The following is an 11412-nucleotide window of genomic DNA, read 5'->3' as shown; positions in this document are numbered from 1 at the left end:
TAAAGTGAAAGTAAGAGTTAAGTGGTTTGTTTATAAGTTGTGGCACAATATTTTAGTCCCACATCAGATAGAAACAACTAAATAGTTCAACTCTTATATAGAATTTCTCACATAATATAGTAAGTGTGAGAGAGATATGGGAAAAGCCCATGTGCACATGAGGGCCCATGAATTCTAAAAGGGATTTGGATCCATTGGTCCGAAAAAGTTCATGTGATGCACGCGCAGGGGGGTGCAATGTAGGTCAAAATGTGGGCTTTTTCAGCATCAGGTTTTTGCTACAATTGATAATTGAAAGTTCATAAATCTGATCAAATAGGGAGCAACTCATGACCCCAATTAGGGAAAAAAAAGCTTCTCCCTTAGTTTCCTTTAAAATTAATATTTTTCCAATATCAAGATTCAAGACCCATATGGTGTAATAGGAAATAGGCAAACTTCCTTTCAATAAAGTCCTCCCCAAATTTTAAAAATCAGATTCATTTTATTTAGAAAAAATTATAACAAAAATGCAATTTTTCCTCCAAAATACCTTATTAGAGAAGAATGGTTCAAGAACTGTGACAACATTGACAAGAAAAAGGGTCAAATCCAATCCCCTCCTTAGCTTCCCTTGTTGCTGTATCGGCATCATTAATGTCTCCCTCCTCTGTCCTTCCTCTTGGAAGAGAAACCTGACCTACAATCATGAGCTCAACTTCAATTATCAAAATTCAACAAAAAACCCTAAAATTGAGGTTTTTTTTTTTAATTTATCAATTAATTGAATCATCTTCAACAACCTGTGTGGGTAGAGAGTCTTGAAGATTGTTTAGTGAGGATGAAACGTAGATCCCGTCATCATCTTCAAAGAGGCAAACGAGAACAACAACTTTTTCAGATTTGAATCTTTCTGGGTGAGAAATTGGGGTTGCAAATTCTGCCACTTGAGAAACAACTTTTCCTCCATTTTCTTCTCTTCTTTGTTCTTTGATCTTGTCGTTGTTGTTGTTGTCATCAAAGGTGCAAGGAGGTTTGTAGAGATGTAGCTATTGAGCTAAAATTTTCAACACCAAAGCTAATGGTCATAACTCTTAAGAATATATGAGTTAATGGAAGAGTGGTTACGCATGAGACCTAAGTGCTCCCAAGTTGTAATTGCCAACCCAGGTCTATAAAATGTGATAGACTCCACTACGGAGGGGGAATGGAATTTTGAATTAGACCCTTACATTTTCTACTATTGTTTTGCATCTTATTGATAACTAACTTGATCGTTGGAGTCTCGTAGCCTGCACCACACCTGTGTCTATGCAAGTGAAGCTACCAGAGAAGAAGATCGAAACTCAATAACATTACCAAAGGAGACGATATGAGAAACTACAACTCAATTACCATAGAAGAAGATATTTATCATAATAATAATCTTGAGGAGTGCGCAACCCAAAGTATTACTCACAAGGTAGATCTTAGAAAATCTTAAATAATATATAATGTAAAAGACTATAAATTATTTCATGTTTTGAAAAAGAGGGTCAAGTAGTTGCTCGCCACTAGTGGCTGGTTGCATCCCAATCTTAAAATATTACTTCTTCTTTTTTTTCTTTTTCTATAATTTGTCTTAACCTACAACTTGCACTTCATTAGGATAACCTACTTGTTCACCTTCCTTATTCCACTTGTCCACTTGGTTTAAGATATCAAATTATTTATTGATTGAGTCAAAATGATTTTTGTAATTGAAATTATTTGTTGGAAAAAGACTTTAGACATCACTTTTTAAATGAGGTCTATGGGAAAAAAGTGACGTCTGTTCTTCAGATGAAAAAGTGTTCGTAGAAGATGTTTTTTTTGGAAATCGGTTTTTCAAAAATCAATGTCTAAAATAATATTTTTTATAGGCATCTATTGAAGAAACTAATAAAAAATCGATCAAGTCTCTTTGTACAAATTTATGAATAAGCAATGATTTTGTAGGCCTAGTTGATGAAAAAGAAGGAAAACAAAGGTGCAACCTTTATTTATATTTGAGTGAAATCATACAAATGGAGTGTAAAGAGGAACTTTTAAGCGATAGAGTGCAATTGGTAATGGATGCTGTGCAACTAATTGGTCCCTTTAATATTTTCCTAGTTGTATTGGTATTTTGTTATGCTAAGATATTGGAACATTTTACTTAAAGTAGGTTTAGGGTTTACATGAAAATAGAACTAAGATGCAATGGCATGCTCATAATTTACTCGCCCTTCTTTATTATAATATTGAAGATTTAAGAGAATGTTAAAAATTTCAAATAGATAGTTTTTCTAACTTGTGTTATCTAATGCAATGCAACGGTATTTTTATAATTAAAAAAAAAAAAAAATTAAGTAATGTGAATTTGCATCAACAATACCCTTCTCTCATTATATATACTAGTGGGTGGCACGAGATTTCATACATGTATTACCAAAATTATTGTTTAGAGATATCCCTATCTTTTCAACTTGATGACATAACTCCCTTATCTAGGTTTAGTTTGGGAGATCAATAGAAAATGACGTAAATGCTCGTCTTTGACTTCAAGCCAATATCCTTTAATTTCATCCAGAAAAGATGTCATTTTCAAGCTGTTAACCTCTAGCATAAATTATATTCGACTTCATGCATCTTTAATGTATAGTTTGTTCTTGAGGGTTGATGGTTGAAGGAGATAGAATCTTAAGGATGAGGGCGAAAGGTGTAAATCTTCAAGCTATTAAACTCTAGGGTACTATTTTGAACCTATTCAATCTCGTCTTCAATGCATCATCTTTAATGTAGTAACAACCCTTGATTTTTGCTTCAAGAATTCCATCAACTTCTACTTCTCAGAGTGGATTATACTTAAAACTCCCAAAGAAAGCAACAAAACTCCAAAAAATATACTCGAAACTACCCAGACAACCGTGAAAGGAAAATCTTTAATTAGATTGCCCTCCAAACTACTACAAAAATAAGAAAAAAATAAAGAAATTTGATCTTCCCCGAGAGTAAAGGAAATCATCTTCTAGATCTACTTCTTAGACGTTGTGGCAGGTTTGTTGGTCTTCATGAGTTTCACAGGGGTGTTAGAGATGAAAATATGCCTGTCAGTGAGATATCTGTATCATTGCAAGTGTATCTCATCACACCATATGAGATTGATTAGCATCAGTAAAGGGTTGATTCACATTTTAGGATTGTGCTAGAGTCATTTAATTTCTCTTGTAAATTAGGAATCGTATGGAATTCTTCCTAAATGTTGATTTGCTTAATGTCAAGCATTTGACTTCAATAAAGCCTCTCTTTCATTCATCAATCCACAACTTAATCAAATTGGGAGGCTTAAGTTCATTATGAAGTGAAGCCTTAGATGATAAGGTTAGGTTTCATCCAAACCTAGAAAAAACTGTGGTCAACTTTGTTAGGGAAAACAAGGGAGAATTGTTTTTTGTGAGCACTTACAATTTCAATCAAAGGTACTATTTTAAATCAAACAAAATATAAGCACAAGAAAGAGAGTGGGAAATAATTCAAAAAAGACACCATTGTACTCAGGTTCGAACCCTATGCTCTAAGTTGAAATTAAAATTCTAACTGGTGGATGGGAAAGAAGATAACGTTTATTTCTTTGGATTAGCAATTGAAACATTCAATGTCATTACTGATACAAATTATCTCTGATTTTCTATGACATTCTCCAATAAAAAAATAGGTGGTGGCCATTATCTTTGACAATTTATATATAAATCTTAGGCCCACCCGAAAACATAGTCGAGAACATAAACCAGCACGAGAGAGAATGGGTACAGAAGGAATGCTATGAAACACGTCCAAAGTGGGAATTCTGAGCGGAAGCTGGCAAGAAGACCCATTACAGTGCAGACAATTATAACAAGAAGTACTTCAGTTGAGAAATCCCACGTCAAACCTCGTGCATAAACAAGAGCTAGAAGTACAGATAACCCAAGGATATTATTCATGAACACCCCACCATAAATCTGCACCAAAAACTTCAAAAGTAAGATCATCTCGAAATAATTGTTCTAAGATTTGTAATTCACATTGTTTTTTTTTTTTTTTTTTTGATTGATAAGCTGGGGTTAAAGTAATTCACATTGTTGTAGATGTTTCTTTAAATATTATCAAAATTTTCTTCATTGGAAGTTAGTACACCTTAAAATTAACAAATTTTATAGGCAAATTTACCAAAACATGCACAACTTTTCGATTATTTACCAAAACGGTACATTGTAGCAATTAATTCTGAAAACGGTAAATTTACTATTTTCGGAATTAATTTTTTTTACCAAATCGGTAAAAACAGTAAAAAAAAAAAATTCAATTTCCGAAAATACCCTTTTTGAATTTTAACTGAAATTACGATTCAACCCTCTTGTCCTCTTTCATTATTCTGCTTTGGTGCCATGTGGCAAATCCTTGCGGGCCCACTTACTTGAATCCACTGGCCCAAGGGAGGCTGGGAGTAGGATTGCAACTCAACTCCAGGAATATAGGATCTTCACATAAATGGTGAAACAGTACTCATAGATGGCTAACCTTCAAGAGCATCAGCTACTGAGTTAAAGTTGTTAACTAGGTCCTTGTGAAGCTGTTCCCCAGCCCATATGGGATAAATAAGAATGTTCACTAGAATAGCTACAAACCCTCCCATGGCAGTTCTCACCGGGTTCTCCACTCGATAACCAGAGACTATAATCAAACAGAAGGTGAACAGTATGACCTTGAAACCGTACTCATATGGGACGAACGACGGCCACAGCTTCATGAATGACGTTAAGGTTCCTACGTATTTTTGCAATTTTTTTGGATTTTAAAGGTGAAGAAGATGAAGTTCAGCTTTTTCTCAAAAACTTTTTTGGATTTTATGTTGTTGTGAGGGTTATAAGTGTAAATCCACACTTAAAACAAAAAAGGGCATTTTCGGTACACAATTTAATGTTTTTACTGTTTTTACCGTTTTGGTAAATATTTTCCAAAAATTTTATTTCCGAAAACGGTAAATTTACCGTTTTCGGAATTAATTGCTACAGTGTACCGTTTTCGGAATTAATTTCGAAAACTCTACCGTTTTGGTAAATTATTCAATTTTATAAATAATCCATCCAACAAAATTAGACTCAAATGAGATCTTTATTTTTTTTAAATGAAGTTGGGCTTTGTTCCTTTACAAGTTCGTGGAAACAATCATTTGAATAGAGTCATGGATATGTTATTTCAAATGAGAAAATAGAAAGGAAAAATAAGTTCACTACAAAGGCCTGACTGAGATATGTAGGATCCATGAAAACAATATGGTGGATAGTCACTTTTCTCTTAGACAACTTATTCATTATAAGGCTTAACAAGGAATCAAATCTAAAGAAGAAACAAACCTCAGAGAATGTCAATGAAGTAGTTCTAGGCGTTTTATGACTTGCAGCGCTTATTGCTGACACTGCCCTTCTTGAGTTGGTAGCCAAAGGGACTACTATAAATGAGATGAAAAAAGAAGGAATTCTTGCAGCAGTTGAGAAATTTTGAACAGCATTTGTCAATGGCCCAGCAAGTAAAGATAAAATAGTTGTTCCCAACAATATTAGTAGTATGGATTTAAATCCATTCCATGAAAGACAATTGGAGATTCCTCCTTTTGGCTCCTTCTCATCAACCAACTGATCAGTTTCTTTCCAAGCATCCTGTTTATTCGCTTCAGAGGTGTCATATATTACTCAATAGTTAAAATTATATCCAAGGAAGCTATAATACAAGGGGGTAACTTACTAGGTAGCTGTCATCTTCTGAAATCGCTGAATCAATCAAATTTTCGAATCCAACAACAAATTCATTTTCATTTATAATTTGATCACCATTTGCATCTAGTTTTTCCATTAAGTGCGCTAAGATATCATCTCTATTCAAGTCCATGTTTCCAAATTCAATGCCTTGTATCAATTCCTTTAATTCAGAAGGTGATATACAATTATCCTTGTCAAGATTGAACTTCTCAAAGAGGCTGCATTTGAATGTGAGAATAATTGATTAAGACAACACTGTTAAAAGTTGAAACCCCATAAAATATATAACAAGATGATTGAACGTACCTTTTAATTGTAGGTATATTAGGTCTCCCCTCTTTTGTGAGGAGGGGTCCTGATGCATTGCTTTTCGCATGGTTTAAAATTTTGAATATTGAAGGCGTATCCATTGCATCTTTAATTGCTATTCTCTCCTGTGAAAAAGAAAACAAATATTAAAAAGGGTGATTTATAAAAATATATACTGAAAATTGAAAAATTACCAAAAATGGCACACTGTTCTTTTTCATTTTGAAATCTATAATATTTTTTTGGAATTAAAGTATTCTCTTTAAATTGGGAAAAAAATTCACTGGTTTATAAAACATAATTTTTTAATTAAAACAGTGAAAGTATTTACTGTTTAATAGAATAGAAGAAAAAATTACTATTCATGTGACAAGTGTACCGTTTTGGTAAAAAAAATTAATTCCAAAAAGGATAATTACTGTTTTCGGAACTAAAATGAATAGTGTGCCATTTTGATAATCCTCTCTAAAAATTACAACCCTAATTCGCTGCAAGTACACCAACATCAATAAATGCTTAAGGATTTAGGGTACAAGATGAAGTTAATTACCTTACGTGAGTCTTCTAGGGAGCTTTTCGGAAAACAACCATGATTTTCAATTTTCTCATCCTTACTCTTAACAAGCCATCTCTCAAATCCATTGGTAAATTCAGCATTAGAAATTTTGTGGTCGTCATTAAGATCAAATTCTTCCAATATTTCTGTTATTGCATGTTCCTTATTTGAATGTAGCTTTTCAAACTTCATTTCCATGATCAACTTTTTTAATTCAGATGGAGTTAGATATTCATCCTCATCAACATCGATGTTCTCAAATAGCCTGTATTTGAAATTGTTCAAAAAGGATCAAATAAAAAATCAGGATGGAGTCCCTTTAACCCCAGCTTACAAATCGTAAAATAAAGGAAAACATTCAATAATGCAGGTAAAGGGAGAAATTAACCTTTTTATATTTGGTATATTAGGTGCGCCTTGTTCTGTGAGTAGTTTTCCTGATGCATGCCTTTCCACATGTTTTAAAAAATCTAGCATTAGATGCTCATGCTTCACATATTCTAGTCTTCTCTTTTGAATCCAAGGTTCAACGTCCTGCACAAGTACATTTAAAATTAAGTTACTTGTAGAAAAAATAAAGTTAAAAACCAACTCATCAAAGACATTTTTTTTAAAAGGGCGATTTACCAAAACATGCACTAAAAAGTAAAAATTGAACAATTACTAAAACAGCACTGCTCATTTTAATTTCTAAATCAGTAATTTATTGTTTTGAAATTAAAATATTTTTGTTAAGGATGAGAGAAAAATTCACTGTTTTATAAAATATAATTGTTTAGAACTGTTTTAGTAAAATTATAACAGGGAAAGTATTTAGTGTTTTATAGAATAGGAAAAAAGTTTCCTATTCATTTCAATAATTTACTGTTTTGAAAAAAAATTTGACTTTCAAAGATGGTAAATTACTGTTTTCGGAATTAAAATGAACAATGTGTCGTTTGGTATATATTTTTTTCAATCTTACTGTGAACACAACTAAAGTTAGCTTGTTCGGGATAAAATTTCTATGATTTTCTTAAAGGCATGGATGAGCATAATCGATGTTAAATTTCTTTTTCTTTTTTAATGTATTCTAAAAATTGGGTTGCACCGGATGCCAAAACCAATTGCGACCCCGAATTGCATTTTCCCAAAGAAAAACAAATTTAGATATAATCATTAGCCCTTCAAACAAGAAGTCTAAATCAATGTTTTTTCTTCCCAGTTGGTTATTTGAACAACCTCTTTTTTAATTTTGAGAAAAATCCCCATGTATTTCATCTTGTATTGCCACTTCTATGGTTTTCTAATCAGCCCAGTTTTGAGAATATTCTAGTTCCATATTTAGATAATATATTGGGATAATAACAAAATCAGAATGTATTTTTCTCTTATACTAAACTACCATGAGTTAAGTATTTAGTGTATGAAAGAACAGAAAAAATAAAATTTAGAATTGATTAACAAAGCAGAAATTGTTTACCTGATAGTGGAAGTAACCTAGCAGAAGTAGAATAGAAGTAATGAGAGAAGTCAAGATCACAATTCGTCCCCCAAAAGATAATTTAAAGATTCTGGGTAGTTGCATAATGATAAATGGGATCACTGATAGAATCATGATCCTTGCAGTATAGCTAGTTTCATCATCCGTTTTAATACCTTGACCTGTAACGAACATCTATATGTTATTAAAAACATAAAAAAATGTTCAAGTTTAATATAAGAAACTCAAGGTATCTAGAGTATGAAATTTTAATGACCATTGTGAGAACATTATATCATCATCCACTTGTAGGGCTTATGCATAACTTATGGTGCCTTTTATAGTTGATTCTTCGAAGAAAATTGTTTGAGGTTATTGTCGAACGCTCTAATTAATGCATTCTCATATTTTCATGGAATGTGTGTGGAAAGAGAACAAACCAGTTAAGCATGATCGATGTTTTCTAGACTGTGAATCGATCAAAGTTGAGCTCTCTGGTTCTTTAGAAGTTGACCCCTCTGAAAAATCGCACTTTCCGACAATGACACAAGTTCCCCATAGTATGGTCAAAAGAAAAATGGTGGATCCGGCCAACAAGCCGACTCCTGTCAAGACCTGTGCTTGTGCAATTTCTTTACGCATGGAAATTCCGGACACTGAACACAAAAAAAGTCATTTTCAATTAATTCTATGTACAATGTTTTGAAGCTTCATATTATTACCTTTGAATAATTAATCTCTGAGATACATTCGGAGAATTAATTATATTGCAACACCAACCTTTTATAACATAATAATTTATTTACTAATTAAATTATATGACACACCAAATAAAGATATTGAGTAACCCAAAGAAAAGAGAAGACGTGAAACTAATTCAATAGTGTTCAATATTCAATTTCTTAAATCACTTTCTTGCTCTTAAAGCTTGAGGTGCTTTCCTATCAATTGAGTAGAAATCGGAATTGAAGAACTTTTTAGAACAATTTCCAAAATCAAATGTTTGAATCATGTTTAAGATTTGAATTTAAAATCAGGGCCGTAATTAAACAAGAAAAATGGAAAAAGGTAGAGATACCATTATGACAACCATTTTCTGTTCCGTTACACTTTAAACACGTGCTATAATGACGTTGACTTAAGCTGTATGACATTTAATTTTGAGAACTACTATTCCCACATCATGTTTTACTAATGCCACACCAATTCCTAAATCAAACGTATAAGAATTGCATACAGTTGGTGTGGCGTTAGTAAAAGACTGTGTGGCAATCGCAACTCTCTTAATTTTAATCTTCATAATTAAACTAAGCGAGGTGGGTCCTCTGGTACTCAAATTTTAATCATTGAAATATCACATTTGTTTTTAAGATTCATCTTTTGTCCAACATAGTTTAGACTTTTTGTATCTTGTTCTGTAGTTGAGTTTTAGTACGGAACAATCCCAGAAACTATGCTTGTCTGTCATCTAAAAGAGAGGGGTGCAAGTTGAACTGAGATAGGCCAGAAACTCAATCGAATTTCTAATGCATATAGTATAATTTTGGAGAACAAAAAATAAATATCTTACTTAACATGTTAAAATTGTAAAAAAATATTTTTTAAATATTCGAAATAAATAATTTTATTCGACTAATTCAAGTCTACTGGTGAGTTATTAACTTGATGAATAATCCCCCCTCCCCCCCAACCCCACCCAACAAGGAAAATCTTTTTTCCACCTATTTTTCATGCCCAATCAAACAGACCCTAATGTAAAGATTGAGAAAGAAACATACCGAACTATCATGGCTCCCGGAAGTGCACATAAGATATTGAACCCACAAGCCCCAAAGAAACCACCATGCCCTATGATCTTGAATAGGGAATCACTACCAGCTGAAACATACTTCTCCCCTAGAAATAATAGGTACTCATACACCAAAATTAGGAAAAGGTGGCCTACAAGGTTGTCTGTGCAAGGTAAGAAACCGTACATGTGGTAGCAGTCGTTGGTAGATTCCAATCCCTTAAGCATTAGAAAGGGAGATTGATGGACATGATCAACACCATTAGAAACCAGTTCTGAAGAATTTGATATAAGGTACCGGCTTTGACCCATTTCGACTAATAGGAGAAGAATAATGACACAAACTATAGATTTCACCATCTTTTGTAACCTGCTTTTGGTGCTAAGAGAGATCTTAGTTGGAAGAGGATTGATGTTGGGATGAGAAGACCTCGGATGGTCACTTAAATAGTGTTTATGTTGTAATGCGAGTTGGTTAATTATATATAATTTTAACATTTGAATAATATAGAGTCAAGGTCTTTTGTTAGAAAAAACGGGAGATGAGCTTGCATTTACACTCAAAACTTTCTATTATAACACACCGCATAAGTTCTTTGCCCACCTAACAACCATGTTGTTAAGCATATTGGATCGGATCATGACATTTTAATGCATATTTCCAGACCAACTTTTTATCATAACACCAAAGTAGTTCTCTCTTCCTCTAAAGATGATGACGAAATGGGGTGACATTGATTATTGTTAAATTGTTTTTATGGGATCGCAAGTTGGTTAAGTATATCTAGGTCTTGCTTGCTACTTTGCAAATAATTTACATTGCAAAATTTTTTGGGTGAATTTCTATTTCGTGAGCTATAAATGAGTTGTTTACGATTTTGGCTCATTGTTCATTATTTTAATTACTAAAACGTGAACAATCACGTTTTCGTTAAAAAAAATTTCAGAACGAAGTGACTATTCCACAGGTTTAAAATGAAATTATCACTTTAAACCTGCGAAATAGTCACTTTAAAGACCTCCGAATTCGTTATCGTTCATGTTTTGTTAATTAAAATGAACAATGAGCCGGAATTGTAAATTCGTCAAAAATTGATCACTTTTTTTGTAACTATCTCAAAAAATTTTACAATGATTTCATGTAAAACATGAAGTGAAGATTTATTTTTATATAACTTATACGACCACACCTTCAATATATCTCTTGCCAAATATTCTTAATTTTGGTTTCTCTTAAGGTAGGGAAAAAATGTTGACAATGAAGCATTTTACTTCAAGTTTTAAGGAACATATCATTTTGTTAGGGATGTGTCTAAATTACTCGAAGAACAATAATGATTTTATTGAAATTGTTGTGTGTGAGAGAGAGAGAGAGAGAACAATAATGATTATTGTCAAAGTCAAAAACCATTGCAAATGGTTTCTGATTCTTTTTGTGTGAAAAATCGTTTAATAAATTTCTTATGAGTTTCAGTGGTCCAAGAATTATTTTTTTCAATGCAAATAATTTGTATTATAA

The 11412-nt window shown here is 32.6% G+C and overlaps 2 protein-coding genes across 2 annotated transcripts; both read right to left on the bottom strand.

The window, feature by feature from the left end:
- Positions 1-209: 209 nt before the first annotated feature.
- LOC147390482 (nudix hydrolase 15, mitochondrial-like) lies at positions 210-3641 on the bottom strand. The gene is made up of 4 exons (XM_086457905.1): positions 3630-3641; positions 783-1028; positions 533-679; positions 210-278 (listed from the first exon to the last, which is right to left on the bottom strand). The coding sequence occupies exons 1-4, from the start codon at positions 3639-3641 to the stop codon at positions 210-212; spliced, it is 474 nt and encodes a 157-aa protein (XP_086314031.1).
- Positions 3642-3731: 90 nt separating this feature from the next.
- LOC147390481 (sodium/calcium exchanger NCL2-like) lies at positions 3732-10205 on the bottom strand. The gene is made up of 9 exons (XM_086457904.1): positions 9929-10205; positions 8545-8760; positions 8105-8286; positions 7031-7176; positions 6637-6907; positions 6084-6211; positions 5764-5995; positions 5376-5678; positions 3732-3980 (listed from the first exon to the last, which is right to left on the bottom strand). Exons 1-9 carry the CDS (start codon positions 10203-10205, stop codon positions 3732-3734), a joined length of 2004 nt encoding a protein of 667 aa, XP_086314030.1.
- Positions 10206-11412: the final 1207 nt, after the last annotated feature.

The sequence above is a fragment of the Akebia trifoliata genome, chromosome 11 (genome assembly GCF_017979445.1).
Source record: "Akebia trifoliata isolate Shusen 1 chromosome 11, ASM1797944v1, whole genome shotgun sequence".
NCBI lineage: Eukaryota > Viridiplantae > Streptophyta > Magnoliopsida > Ranunculales > Lardizabalaceae > Akebia > Akebia trifoliata.
This window is presented reverse-complemented; position numbering and strand designations above follow the sequence as displayed.